Source organism: Bombina bombina, chromosome 1, assembly GCF_027579735.1.
Source record: "Bombina bombina isolate aBomBom1 chromosome 1, aBomBom1.pri, whole genome shotgun sequence".
In the NCBI taxonomy this organism is placed as follows: domain Eukaryota; kingdom Metazoa; phylum Chordata; class Amphibia; order Anura; family Bombinatoridae; genus Bombina; species Bombina bombina.
The window spans coordinates 797,611,214-797,627,294 of NC_069499.1; the positions used below are offsets into that span (position 1 = coordinate 797,611,214).

General features: G+C 39.9%; 1 protein-coding gene across 1 annotated transcript in view; it reads right to left on the reverse strand.

The window, feature by feature from the left end:
- Positions 1-5,726: 5,726 nt before the first annotated feature.
- Positions 5,727-16,081, reverse strand: part of SPIRE2 (spire type actin nucleation factor 2) — a 185,103-nt gene continuing 174,748 nt past the window's right edge. Inside the window, exon 15 of the mRNA XM_053699358.1 lies at positions 5,727-7,214. Within this exon, the coding sequence (XP_053555333.1) occupies positions 7,019-7,214 (196 nt within the window). The 3' untranslated portion in view covers positions 5,727-7,018. The remainder of the gene's footprint in view (positions 7,215-16,081) is intronic.

Below are 16,081 nucleotides of genomic sequence, written 5' to 3' on the forward strand. Positions count from 1 at the left end.
AGACTCTAATCTCATCATTTGATAAATTGTGGTCCGATAAGTTAAAGATACCCTTCCTATATTTCAATAATTTCTCTTTTTTAGCGGTTGAGGATCTTCCTCTGCTTCCCCGTTTACGTATGCTCTTTTTTGTCTTGGAGGTCTGGGGGATAGTGACCACTGTTCTGGAGGGTGATTGTGGCCTATCTCTAAAAAAGGAGTGTGACAATGGTTTTCCTCATATGAGGTAGAAGGTTTGTTAGTGGATTCTATTCTCTCATGGTTAAGTGGTGAATATCTATTAGTAGACTCAAAAGGTTTGTAGATGTTCTTAGCTTGGAGAGTATGATCTTGGGGTCTGTGTTGGTTATTTCTCTCTTGATTATTAGATCTCTCCACAGGATCAGAGATCCGTGTATGTCGTGGTTCGTTGTTATGTTGATTCGCTAATCTATGAGCATGATAGTTGGGAGAATTAGAAGTGTAATAGTGGTGGGGAGTATATTGATTGCGTCTATTCGCAAAATTCTGTTCTCCCGATCTGTTCCATGTATTAGAATGCTCAAAAGCTTGACAATCATTCCCATTATTATATGATCTATTAGGATATGTATTATGATATAGTTGTCGATATCCATTATTATGATGGTCTCTCGTGTCAGATGAATTGTATTGTCTAGGTTTATTGTAAATATGTGGTTTGTAATTCCTATATGTGTTGTATACCGGCTGTTGATAGCCAGATTGTGTACTTGTATCAGCACGATGGTGGTTATGATAGTTATTCATATGTCTGTTGTCAAAATTGTTTCTGTTATGTCTCTCATGTATATATCCAGGTGGGTTATTCCCAGTATTCTCATGTGAGGAGTGATAATTATTACTCCTGTTATTGGTGCGGTTAAAGGAGTAAACCTCACCCCTGGAATAGTCCCCCTCATCCCTAGTCAATTTTTTATTTTTCTTTCTAATAATATCATTCTGATAGTCTTCTGCACGGTCATATGCTAGCTTCCTGTCTTTTTCAAAATCATTATGGGTAATATATTTCTCAAGTTCTTTTTGGGTTTTGTCTATTTCCATGCCTACTTCGTTATACAATTTCTGTCTATGTTTCATTAAAATGTCAATGAAGGTGAGTCCACAGACATTGAGGGCATCCTCCCATTCTTTTTGTACTCCAGAGTCTTCCTTAAAAGAACAATTCTTTAGTACTCTGAGACCTCTAGGGATTTGATTCTTAGTCTTATACTTAAGAAGTGTTTCATAATCCCACCAATGTCTGTGTTCAACCTTCAACAGATTTTCAAGTTTAGTGAATAGTGTCTGCATAGAAGGGTCAACATCAATAGCCTCAATATTAGACATAGTTGTTTCTAAACCACCATTGGTTTTCCTTCTATTCGATCTCTCTATGGCAGATAACATATCTATATAGGTCGGCTTCCCCTAGTGGCCAAAAACAGAAACACTGAGCAGTGATTCTTGTGAACAACAAAAAAGTGAGGGGGCGCCCTATTACAAATACTAGGTGATAAATAGTAACAGTGAGAACTCAGTCTTCTAATGTGTCAGGAGTTATAGTGATAATAAAAGAGGTATAGTGAATAAGTGAATATAAAAAATAATTACTAGTGGTGTCAGTTGTGAATGGCTATCAATCACAAACTAATAACACTGGTGAAGTTTATAATCAGCATCTATTTGTATATATATATATATACACACATATATGCATGTATATACATCCATATACACATACACAAAACCACAAATATATATATATATCTCAAAAACAAATATACAATGATGAAAATAATAAAGTTATACAGTAGAGGAATGTAACAATTGATTAAAAGTTATAAGTGTGTAACAATGCCTTTAGAGGACAATGAAGAGGCAATAGAATTGTATTAAAAGTCTCTGGAGAGGAAAAATGGCAGCTATCTGTGAAGATCCAGGCCAGGATCCAGGAACAGCAATCTATAAAAAGAAGAAAAAACAGAAGCGCCACATGGCCCAATATTGTTTGGTCCAATTTTGTAGATTTTAAGATGAGATACAAACTCACATTTAGAAGAGCACCTCAATTAGTGCTATAGGGGCAGTCTGGGATCTATTCGGTCACCCAGAAGACCAACTTCATGCACAGGATCTGATGTCTATGTGGACAGAGAAAAGACACAAGTGCCTATATGGCCTAGTATTGTTGGTACAAGTGAACAAACTCAGATAATGATAAGAGTGGTACTCACAATGTATAAAGCACCTCTTTTGATGCTATGGGAGCATGAAGGGATCAATTTGGTCACCCAACAGACTTATGGCAAGGCATCCAGAAAAGAAGTACTGGTTCACAGGATCCCAAGATGGTCAAAGTGATGAATATCCTCAGACAAAAAGGCAATAAAAATCCCAAAGAGAGGGAGCAGCAAGTGTTCAAATACTAAAACTGACTTTATTTAAAAATAAATATAATAACAGGCAACGCGTTTCTCAGCCAATGGCTGTTTCATCAGGCTTCATAAAATGTTTACTGAACACTTGCTAGATATACTTTAAAATCAATTAAGGTGATAATGAACAGGTGGTGATGGGAGGGGTCAACTTAATCGTTCATACCCTCATAACCAATCAGATAGTGCAGGATATAACTTAACTTCATAGCCAATCAGAAAATACAAAATGTCATCAAATTATACAATATACAAAAAAACACATATATAAAAATTCATCCACAACTTACTAGTTAATGTTATTCGTATTAGATTTCATAATGGTCTATACATAATATCATTATCATATAAACAAAAATTATAAAATCATAATTGCATACCTTGTTATAGGCCAAATTGTACTAAGTCTTTAGGTGGCGTACATGAGAGAATAACAAAGACTATAATAAATCCCAATGTTTATGAGGAGATGAATGTATGTAATAAAATGTTGCAAACTGATTGCTAAATGTTGCTAAAACTAAGCATTTGTCGAGGACGGCGTCCCAAGATGCCTAATGCGCATGACTGGACACGATGTGTCAATACTACAGGTTGCTTAGCAACTAGTTAGGTTCCTGAATGTAACAGTAACCAATAGGTGGATAGGCAGATAGAGATAGGATCATCGGATATTTTAACACAATATCAGTGGTATATCTTTATGGGAATGAATATCAAGCAAATCGTGCACTACAATGGTGACAGATTAAGCAGAACTTGTTCTGTATTGAATGTGTTTGCGTGTAAATGTGTTACGTGTACAGAAAAATCACTCGCTCGCTAACTCACACTACTACTAATTCTCACTAACAAACACTCCCACTAACTCTCACTAACTACCACTAACTCACGCTCCCACTAACAACTCTCACTAACAACTCCCACTCCCACTAACTCACTCACGCTCCCACTAACTCCCACTAACTCACTCACGATAACACTACCAACTGACTCTCTCACGCTAACACTAACTCACTCACAATAATGCACCAACTCTCTAATCTTAAACCTCCAATCTCCAAAGACCCACCAGCAACACAGTCAAAGAAGCCCTGCTTGTGTGGTGCTTATATACCCTGTGTAAATGTTTTATGATGTACCAATTTCCGTTGTAAATTGTGTTCAGGTGTGCTTTATTAGCAATTAATATTAGTGCAATGTGTATTAGTTGTGTGAATTTGTGCATGCTCATTTTGAGTTATTATTTGTGGAATGTGTAGAATGCGATGATGTCATAGTGGTCGTTTTCTCTAACATTGTCCAATAGTATTCTTTTTAAATGTGAATTTGCGATGGTGTGTTATTAGTGAAGTGTTGTATATGTATGTTTGTCCTAATATATAGTGATATTGAATGCGATTATTTTTCTAGTGTATGTATATATTTTTTATTCCTTGTTGTTATTTTGCGAATTTCCGCATCTTAAAGTATATGCGTATTCCCCGTATTAAATTTTATTAAAAATCCCCCCGTTTGTGAATGTGTAATGCTTGTGTGCTTTGTTGATTGATTGTTGTTGTGACATTTGCGGCGTGTTATTGTTGTGCATGATGTGGTATGCGTCATATGACCGAGCTGTGCGTATTCTCGCGAGATCGAGTGTTAGGTGAAAAAAGCTATTTTTTTGCTTTTCCATTGATCTCTATGGGAGACTGTCTAACGCGGGCAGGATTACGCGTGTGACATACACGCGTTAGGAGCATCGTTAGATGGTCTTTTTTTACTCTAAATACCAGAGTCAAACAATGCCGTGCGTTAGACATAAACCACGCGTAGCGTTAACAACCCATCTACCGCCAAACTCCAAATCTAGCCGAAAGATAGCATATTTTTATTTATAGCATCTTTATTTTTTAATATAGTAACTGCAAAAAGTAGTTATATGGGGTTAAAAGTGGCAGGCGTGGGTGTTAGAAAAAAAAAAAAAAAAACGGCACTGAAAAGTGCCTTTACATAGCAGTCTATGTGAACTGTCTGTCCCCAGTAAATATATATGTATATGCTTATATCCATATATATATATTTATGTGTTAATATGTGTATATACACATTATTATTATTATCAGTTATTTGTAGGGCGCCAACAGATTCCGCAGCGCTATAAACATAGGCGGAATACAAGGAAACATTTATAGGGATCAGACGGGTAGAGGGCCCTGCCAAGAGTCACACTGTTGTAGTCAGCTCTAAAGAAGGTGATCTACAAACAGCATGGCTTTTAGGCTTACATGCTAAGGGGGTTCAAGGGGATAGCAATGGAATAGAGGAAACGGTATAAAGAAAGGTTAGTGTAGGTTGTATGCATCCCTGAACAGTAGAGTCTTTAGGGAGCACTTGAAGTTTTCAAAGCTAGGGGAGAGTCTTGTGGAGCGAGGTAGAGACTTCCACAAGATGGGAGCCAGTCTGGAGAAGTCCTGTAAACAGGAATGTGAGGAGGTGACAAGAGAGGAGGAGAGTAGGAGGTCATGAGCAGAGCGAAGGGGACGGGAGGGAGAGTATCTGGAGACATAGGGCCTATCTATCAAGCTCCGAAAGGAGCTTGACGGCCCGTGTTTCTGGCGAGTCTTCAGACTCGCCAGAAACAGCAGTTGTTAAGCAGCGGTCACAAAGACCGCTGCTCCATAACCCTGTCCACCTGCTCTGAGCAGGCGGACAGGAATCGCAACAATTCAACCCGATCGAGTACGATCGGGTTGATTGACAGCTCCCTGCTGGCGGCCCATTGGCCGCGAGTCTGTAGGGGGTGGCGTTGCACCAGCAGCTCTTGTGAGCTCCTGGTGCAATGTTAAATGCGGAGAGCGTATTGCTCTCCGCATTCAGCGATGTCTTGCGGACCTGATCCACACTGTCGGATCAGGTCCGCAAGACATTTCTTAAATATGCCTCAAGGTCTGAGATATAGGGGGGAGCAGTGCAGTTGAAGGCTTTGTATGTCAGAGTGAGAATATTGTGTTTACACATACACATGTGTATATAAGCAGTATATTTTTTCTTATAAAAAAAAACTGAGAACCTAAAACCCAGTTCTCATTATAAATGTGCATATACATTGCTGGCACATTTCATCCTTATGATAGTTAGGGGTTCATGCCACTTTAAATCAGCCACAGGGACTGTTAATATTCCATTCCAAGACATCATACATAGATTACTGAAATTGCAACTAATAACTAAGATGTTGTGTGATGTATGAGTCTTCTTTGGAACAAACACATAAACCTGCATAAAAAGAAGACAAAAGACTTTGAGTATAAAAAAAACAACCTTTACTGTAGTGAGATAGTTCAGGTTTGGTAAGAGTGCTGCTTCAAGGATGCTGTTATCTATATTTACATACAATAGATTCGCTCATTCAGTCTTTTGTATTTTTGGTATTCTTTTTTAATTATTTTCTTAAAAAAATAGGTATTCAGCCACATAGGATTGAAGGGGTCTGCAATGTTTTGTCCTGCAACAGACTGCGTTACCCTCCTCTCCTAAAGGGGGTATATATCAGAGCTGGCAATTGTTTTTATTTACGCCTGGGTACAATGCATCTCAATAACAGCAATGCACTAAGGGAGGATACAAGTTGGTTAATCAAGAAAGGAAATACATTTGGCTTACTAACTCAGCATGGAAGTGCAGATTCTCTAGTGCAAATAAATTGTAAAGGTCACATGCAGAGCTTTGGGTCATAAGGTTAGTGCAGCATTTATCTATAATGTTTGTCAGTTTATTGAGTGTGATCCATTCATGCCAGTGCCACTGGCTTGTGCCCACGCATTTAAGTTCACTGTTATGCCCAGGACACTGTAGTCCCTCCATTTGTCTTGTCCACACAGTAGTGCACCATGTCCCCTGCAGCATTAATGGGGTAAATGGTCCACCTGAGATCTTTTGTTGATTCCATCATTAATGTTTATCTTCAAGACAAGTCTGTGACCTTATAATCATTTTAACTCTAGCTGCCAAAATCCACCGAGCCAGCTCTTGGATCTTGGCTAACTAAACAGTAATAGATTGCCACAAGCTTAGTTCATTGGTTGAAGGGATCCAGTGATCCAGCTGAGATCCTCTGTGTTTTAAACATGAAAGTATTTCCATATTGTTAGGATCAGATTATGTACAAATATAAATATACATATAGTCACACAATTATGCAGGTATGTGTATTCATACTACAGAAAAGGCCAATTAAAAGCTGGAGTAAAATAGGTTATACCATGGCGGGAATGGTTACGGAGTTTCACTAGGGAGCTAGTGTCTAGTGATACTAAATTACCCCTGTTCTGCCATGACCTTTATGTAAATATGTAGATACAGTGATATTGCCACTTCAGAGACCAGTGCTTTAAACTAACAGCTTCTCCTGCATGAACTTCACTCACTATAAAGGTATCAATTCATATAGTGTCAGACAGCGAAATGATAAATATAGAATTAACACAAAGCAATGTTTGAAGTTGCCTCTATTATTATTTGGGTTACTGCTTTAAGCAGTTAGCAGAGCAGAGGCCGAGTAACAGCCGGTGCAGAGATGGGGCTGACAGGGTGAGTGTTTACACTTTCTTATTCGATCGGCCTGGAGCCCGTGTGCTCCCTGTGTTTAAAATGTCCACACTCTTTCGGCTTGAGCAGACCACATCTGTGATGAAACCAGCACAGTCAGTACAAACATCTTTCATTGATGAACCTTGAGCATAAATATGGGGGAACTGTCCCTCAACGTTTTTCCATGACATCCCTCCACGGGACCTGAGTAAAGAAGAGAGTGCTGTTAGATCACATGTAATGCATAATGGAACTAACAGATTGAATGAAAGCAAATGTTAAGTCTCCTGCATAACTTTCTATAAATAAAGACATAGATAAGAATATATAGAATGATGCAATTAGATAAAAATATATGATCAGATAGATAAAGAAATACAATTAGATATATAGATAGAGAGATACAATTAGATGTAATTAGATAGATAGATAGATAGATAGAGAGATATGATTAGATAGAGAGATAAGATTAGATGAACAGATAAGATTGGATAGATAGATAGATAGATAGATAGATAGATAGATAGATAGAGAAATATGATTAGATATATAGAGAGATACGATAAAATAGAAGCTATTAGATAAATATGATTAGATATAGAGATAAGATTAGATAGAGAAATAAGACTAGATAGATAGAGAGGAAAAGAATGCCTTACCCCAAATTCAGAATATTTTGTAAGTGCAAAAAATTATATAAATTTGTTTCCATTCATCCATTCATTCTGTTAGTTTATTAATTGTTTCAGGAGTCCGGTCACATCCACACTCATATTTGTTTAAAAACACTTAAAGGGACACTGAACCCAAATTTGTTTCTTTTGTGATTCAGATAGAGCATGCAATTTTAAGCAACTTTCTAATTTACTCCTATTATCAATTTTTCTTTGTTCTCTTGCTATCGTTATTTGAAAAAGAAGGCATCTAAGCTTTTTATTTGGTTCAGAACTCTGGACAGCACTTTTTTTATTAGTGGATTAATTTATCCACCAATCAGCAAGGACAACCTAGGTTGTTTACCAAAAATGGGCCGGCATCTAAACTTACATTCTTGCATTTCAAATAAAGATACCAAGAGAATGAAGAAAATTTGATAATAGGAGTAAATTATAAAGTTGCTTAAAATGTTATGCTCTATCTCAGAGCTTTCCAAACTTTTCATGTTGGTGACACACTTTTTAGACCTACATCATTTTGCGACACAGTAATTCAGTTGTACTGGCAAAAAGGAGGTTAAACTAACCTGTTTTAGGAGATACAGACACATACATAAATTATATAATAATGAAATGTATTTACAAGTAACAGTAAGTATGTGCAAGAATTAAAAATTTTTTAATAACACCAATAGCTACTTACTATTTTAATGGGATGTATGAGGTTGATGGGATGAACACAATTTCTGAATATTTGGTGGAATATTAGATAAATACACTTGCATTTCATCATCAAGCATTTTTAAGCTTCTACTTCCTATCCATATATCAAGAGCTGGGGCAGCAATGCACTATTGGGAGCTAGCTGCAAAAAAAACCTCTGACTTCAGCTCAGCATTTAAGCTGCCGCCCTCAGAGCTCGGTGAGTCCGATTGACTACTGCCCGCGCTGCATACACACTGCTGTCCCACTCACTGACTACACATGCAATCACGAGCCAATTAAGGAGACTACACGTGCAGTCAGGAGCCAATGTGCCGCCAATGGGAATAGTTTCAGTTCCCACTGAGCTGCGCCAATAGGTTAAGATGATCTGTGACCCCCCTAGGTGTCAATCACGTGTCAACCATGTGATATGCGTAGCAGGCAGGCGGAAAGTCAGAAACCAAAAACAAATATTTTTAAAAAATTTGTGCAGAAGCAGGGACACACCTACTCACTGCTGCCGACACACTAGTGTGTCCCGACACACAGTTTGGAAAGCACTGCTCTATCTGAATCACGAAAGAAAAAATTTGGGTTCAGTGTCCCTTTAAACTTGTTTGGGGGATAGAGAAAAGAAAAATGGATTATAAATGCGAACCAGTGAGCTGAAATATCTGACCCTTTTTGGTAAAATTCCTTCTATAACCAGAGTTTATTTATTTGTATCTATCCCTAAAATGCATCAACGCTATTCATAAATCTAAGCTAGGACACCACTGCAGGTACTCACTTCTAGGTTACAGCACCATATAGCCTAGTATCTGGGACTATAGCTCCCACAATACTTTGCTGACACATGCTGATATTGTGCATGTCTTAACTTGTTTTGAAAACTTTATATATTAGCAAGTTAGCAACAGTTTTTTGTTTTTTTTTCCCACAAAAAAACATAATTTATGCTTACCTGATAAATTTATTTCTCTTGTAGTGTATCCAGTCCACGGATCATCCATTACTTATGGGATATTAACTCCTCCCCAACAGGAAGTGCAAGAGGATTCACCCAGCAGAGCTGCTATATAGCTCCTCCCCTAACTGCCATTACCAGTCATTCGACCGAAAACATGCAGAGAAAGGAAAACCATAGGGTGCAGTGGTGACTGTAGTTTAATGGAAAAATTACCTGCCTTAAAGTGACAGGGCGGGCCGTGGACTGGATACACTACAAGAGAAATAAATTTATCAGGTAAGCATAAATTATGTTTTCTCTTGTTAAGTGTATCCAGTCCACGGATCATCCATTACTTATGGGATACCAATACCAAAGCTAAAGTACACAGATGACGGGAGGGACAGGCAGGCTCTTTATACGGAAGGAACCACTGCCTGAAGAACCTTTCTCCCAAAAACAGCCTCCGAAGAAGCAAAAGTGTCAAATTTGTAAAATTTGGAAAAAGTATGAAGAGAAGACCAAGTTGCAGCCTTGCAAATCTGTTCAACAGAAGCCTCATTCTTAAAGGCCCAAGTGGAAGCCACAGCTCTAGTAGAATGTGCTGTAATTCTTTCAGGAGGCTGCTGTCCAGCAGTCTCATAGGCTAACCGTATTATGCTACGAAGCCAAAAGGAGAGAGAGGTAGCCGAAGCTTTTTGACCTCTCCTCTGACCAGAATAAACGACAAACAGGGAAGACGTTTGTCGAAAATCCTTAGTTGCCTGTAGATAAAATTTCAGGGCACGGACTACATCTAGATTGTGTAGCAGACGTTCCTTTTTCGAAGAAGGATTAGGACACAAAGATGGAACCACAATCTCTTGATTGATATTCCTGTTAGTGACCACCTTAGGTAGGAACCCAGGTTTAGTACGCAGAACTACCTTGTCTGAATGAAAAATCAGATAAGGAGAATCACAATGTAAGGCAGATAACTCAGAGACTCTTCGAGCCGAGGAATTCGCCATTAAAAACAGAACTTTCCAAGATAACAACTTGATATCAATGGAATGAAGGGGTTCAAACGGAACCCCCTGTAAAACATTAAGAACTAAGTTCAAACTCCATGGTGGAGCAACAGTTTTAAACACAGGCTTGATCCTAGCTAAAGCCTGACAAAAAGCTTGAACGTCCGGAACTTCTGACAGACGTTTGTGTAAAAGAATGGACAGAGCTGAAATCTGTCCCTTTAAGGAACTAGCGGATAAACCCTTTTCTAAACCTTCTTGTAGAAAAGACAATATCCTCGGAATCCTAACCTTACTCCATGAGTAACTCTTGGATTCGCACCAATATAAGTATTTGCGCCATATCTTATGGTAAATCTTTCTGGTAACAGGCTTCCTAGCCTGTATTAAGGTATCAATAACTGACTCAGAAAAACCACGTTTTGATAAAATCAAGCGTTCAATTTCCAAGCAGTCAGCTTCAGAGAAATTAGATTTTGATGTTTGAAGGGACCCTGGATCAGAAGGTCCTGTTTCAGAGGTAGCGACCAAGGTGGACAGGATGACATGTCCACTAGATCTGCATACCAAGTCCTGCGTGGCCATGCAGGCGCTATTAGAATCACTGATGCTCTCTCCTGTTTGATTCTGGCAATCAATCGAGGAAGCATCGGGAAGGGTGGAAACACATAAGCCATCCCGAAGGTCCAAGGTGCTGTCAAAGCATCTATCAGAACCGCTCCCGGATCCCTGGATCTGGACCCGTAACGAGGAAGCTTGGCGTTCTGTCGAGACGCCATGAGATCTATCTCTGGTTTGCCCCAACGTCGAAGTATTTGGGCAAAGACCTCCGGATGAAGTTCCCACTCCCCCGGATGAAAAGTCTGACGAGTTAAGAAATCCGCCTCCCAGTTCTCCACTCCCGGGATGTGGATTGCTGACAGGTGGCAAGAGTGAGACTCTGCCCAGCGAATTATCTTTGATACTTCCATCATTGCTAGGGAGCTTCTTGTCCCTCCCTGATGGTTGATGTAAGCTACAGTCGTGATGTTGTCCGACTGAAACCTGATGAACCCCCGAGTTGTTAACTGGGGCCAAGCCAGAAGGGCATTGAGAACTGCTCTCAATTCCAGAATGTTTATTGGTAGGAGACTCTCCTCCTGATTCCATTGTCCCTGAGCCTTCAGAGAATTCCAGACAGCGCCCCAACCTAGTAGGCTGGCGTCTGTTGTTACAATTGTCCAGTCCGGCCTGCTGAATGGCATCCCCCTGGACAGATGTGGCCGAGAAAGCCACCATAGAAGAGAATTTCTGGTCTCTTAATCCAGATTCAGAGTAGGGGACAAGTCTGAGTAATCCCCATTCCACTGACTTAGCATGCACAATTGCAGCGGTCTGAGATGTAGGCGTGCAAAGGGTACTATGTCCATTGCTGCTACCATTAAGCCGATCACCTCCATGCATTGAGCTACTGACGGGTGTTGAATGGAATGAAGGACACGGCATGCATTTTGAAGCTTTGTTAACCTGTCTTCTGTCAGGTAAATCTTCATTTCTACAGAATCTATAAGAGTCCCCAAGAAGGGAACTCTTGTGAGTGGAAAGAGAGAACTCTTCTTTTCGTTCACCTTCCATCCATGCGACCTTAGAAATGCCAGTACTAACTCTGTATGAGACTTGGCAGTTTGAAAGCTTGAAGCTTGTATCAGAATGTCGTCTAGGTACGGAGCTACCGCAATTCCTCGCTGTCTTAGTACCGCCAGAAGAGCACCCAGAACCTTTGTGAAGATTCTCGGAGCCGTAGCCAATCCGAATGGAAGAGCTACAAACTGGTAATGCCTGTCTAGAAAGGCAAACCTTAGATACCGGTAATGATCTTTGTGAATCGGTATGTGAAGGTAAGCATCCTTTAAATCCACTGTGGTCATGTACTGACCCTTTTGGATCATGGGTAAAATTGTCCGAATAGTCTCCATTTTGAACGATGGAACTCTTAGGAATTTGTTTAGGATCTTTAAATCCAGGATTGGCCTGAAAGTTCCCTCTTTTTTGGGAACCACAAACAGATTTGAGTAAAACCCTTGTCCCTGTTCCGACCGTGGAACTGGATGGATTACTCCCATTAATAAAAGCTCTTGTACGCAGCGTAGAAACGCCTCTTTATTTATTTGGTTTGTTGACAACCTTGACAGATGAAATCTCTCTCTTGGGGGAGAGTATTTGAAGTCCAGAAGGTATCCCTGAGATATTATCTCTAGCGCCCAGGGATCCTGGACATCTCTTGCCCAAGCCTGGGCGAAGAGAGAAAGTCTGCCCCCCACTAGATCCGTTCCCGGATCGGGGGCCCTCAATTCATGCTGTTTTAGGGGCACCAGCAGGTTTCCTGGCCTGCTTGCCCTTGTTCCAGGACTGGTTAGGTCTCCAGCCTTGTCTGTAGCGAGCAACAGATCCTTCTTGTTTTGGAGCAGAGGAAGTTGATGCTGCTCCTGCTTTGAAATTCCGAAAGGAACGAAAATTAGATTGTCTAGCCTTAGGTTTGGCTCTGTCTTGAGGCAGGGCATGGCCTTTACCTCCTGTAATGTCAGCGATAATTTCTTTCAATCCGGGCCCGAATAAGGTCTGCCCTTTGAAAGGTATATTAAGAAATTTAGACTTAGAAGTAACGTCAGCTGACCAGGATTTTAGCCACAGTGCTCTGCGCGCCTGAATGGCGAATCCGGAATTCTTAGCCGCAAGCTTAGTTAAATGTACTACGGCATCTGAAATAAATGAGTTAGCTAACTTAAGAGCTTTAAGCCTGTGTGTAATCTCATCTAATGGAGCTGATTCAAGTGTCCCTTCCAGAGACTCAAACCAAAATGCTGCTGCAGCCGTGACAGGCGCAATGCATGCAAGGGGTTGCAATATAAAACCTTGTTGAACAAACATTTTCTTAAGGTAACCCTCTAACTTTTTATCCATTGGATCTGAAAAGGCACAGCTATCCTCCACCGGGATAGTGGTACGCTTAGCTAAAGTAGAAACTGCTCCCTCCACCTTAGGGATCGTTTGCCATAAGTCCCGTGTGGTGGTGTCTATTGGAAACATCTTTCTAAATATCGGAGGGGGTGAGAACGGCACACCGGGTCTATCCCACTCCTTAGTAACAATTTCAGTAAGTCTCTTAGGTATAGGAAAAACGTCAGTACTCGACTGTACCGCAAAATATTTATCCAACCTACACATTTTTTCTGGTATTGCAACTGTGTTACAATCATTCAGAGCCGCTAACACCTCCCCTAGTAATACACAGAGGTTTTCCAGCTTAAATTTAAAATTTGAAATATCTGAATCCAATCTGTTTGGATCAGAACCGTCAGCCGCAGAATGAAGCTCTCCGTCCTCATGTTCTGCAAGTTGTGACGCAGTATCTGACATGGCCCTAACATTATCAGCGCACTCTGTTCTCACCCCAGAGTGATCACGCTTACCTCTTAGTTCTGGTAATTTAGCCAAAACTTCAGTCATAACAGTAGCCATATCCTGTAATGTGATTTGTAATGGCCGCTCAGATGTACTTGGCGCCACAATATCACGCACCCCCCGAGCGGGAGATGCAGGTACTGACACGTGAGGCGAGTTAGTCGGCATAACTCTCCCCTCGTTGTTTGGTGAAATGTGTTCAATTTCTACAGATTGACTTTTATTTAAAGTAGCATCAATACAGTTAGTACATAAATTTCTATTGGGCTCCACTTTGGCATTAGCACATATAGCACAGATGTCTTCCTCTGAATCAGACATGTTTAACACACTAGCAAATAAACTAGCAACTTGGAAATACTTTTCAAGTAATTTACTATAATATGAAAACGTACTGTGGCTATAAGAAGCACAGAAAGAGTTATGACAGTTGAAAGTTAATAAACTGAAAGGTTATAGCATCAAATCTTTGTAAAAAACACAATTTTAGCAAAGGCTTGTTCCCATTAGCGAAGGATAACTAACCCTGATAGCAGAAAAAAAAGTTACAGAAATAAACGTTTTTTATCACAGTCAACTACAATCTCACAGCTCTGCTGTGAATGATTACCTCCCTCAAAACAAGTTTTGAAGACCCCTGAGTTCTGTAGAGATGAACCGGATCATGCAGGAAATACAATGAGCTTCTGACTGAATTTTTTGACCTCCCCCTCACACACAACAGTGAGAGAGATCAGTAAACTGTCATAAATTAAATAAAACAACTGCCAAGTGGAAAAAATAATGCCCAAAACATTTTATTCACCCAGTACCTCAGAAAATGAAACGATTTTACATGCCAGCAAAAAACGTTTAACATAAATTAAGTGTTATTAAAGAGCCTGTTGCCAGTCCCTGCAAATTAGGCTAAAGTCTTATGCACACAGTATAATTCCAGTGAAGTGCCATTCCCCAGAATACTGAAGTGTAAAATATACATACATGACAGCCTGATACCAGTTGCTGCTACTGCATTTAAGGCTGAGTTTACATTATATCGGTATGGCAGAATTTTCTCATCAATTCCATTGTCAGAAAATAATAAGCTGCTACATACCTCTTTGCAGATTAATCTGCCCGCTGTCCCCTGATCTGAAGTTTACCTCTCCTCAGATGGCCGAGAAACAGCAATATGATCTTAACTACGCCGGCTAAAATCATAGTAAAAACTCAGGTAGATTCTTCTTCAAATTCTACCAGAGAAGGAATAACACACTCCGGTGCTATTATAAAATAACAAACTTTTGATTGAAGGTATAAAACTAAATATAATCACCATAGTCCTCTCACACATCCTATCTAGTCGTTGGGTGCAAGAGAATGACTGGTAATGGCAGTTAGGGGAGGAGCTATATAGCAGCTCTGCTGGGTGAATCCTCTTGCACTTCCTGTTGGGGAGGAGTTAATATCCCATAAGTAATGGATGATCCGTGGACTGGATACACTTAACAAGAGAAAACAAAACACCCGCTAGACCAGGGGTGCCCAAAAGATCGACCGCAGTCTACCAGTGGACCACCTTGCCCCTTAAGATAGACCGCAGGGAAAAAACAGGTATAATAGCGTGGCTAACACGTGGCTGGCAATCAATAGCGTGGTGAGGAATAATAGCGTGTCTGCGCAATCACAATTTATACTAGAATGATTGTCGTATCCACAGAGCTGTTAACTGTTTTGCGAAACAAAAAAGTGTCACAAAACACATCAAAAGTACATTACACAATATAGTTACTCTCAAAATAACATCTAATAAAAATTGCACAGAAAAGTTATAAGGACTCAATGATATGAGGTCTCAGGTGTTAGACAAAAAATGTAGATATACAGTGTATATATATATATATATATATACTGTATACCAAAGGACCTTCGGATGCACTAGCCCAGGCGGCAGCCCTTCAACAATACCACTTGGCTTGCAGTACAGGATGCGCTATTTATTCTCATAGAGGTGGTCATATCCTCGAGACTGGATAAGAATAATTTAAAAAAGCCCATTAATAACTGTTATATGACAGTCCAGGATAGAATATATAACACATTTAAATTATAGTTATAAGCTATTTGTATTCAACCACTCTGTCATATGTATGGTTTGCAGACCTCGTCAAAGTTATATTTAGACAATTATAAGTGGTGCATCTATTCTCTTTGGCCTAGATTTGGAGTTCGGCGGTAAAAGGGCTGTTAACGCTCTGCGGGCTTTTTCTGGCCGCACCATAAAATTAACTCTGGTATCGAGAGTTCAAACAAATGCTGCGTTAGGCTCCA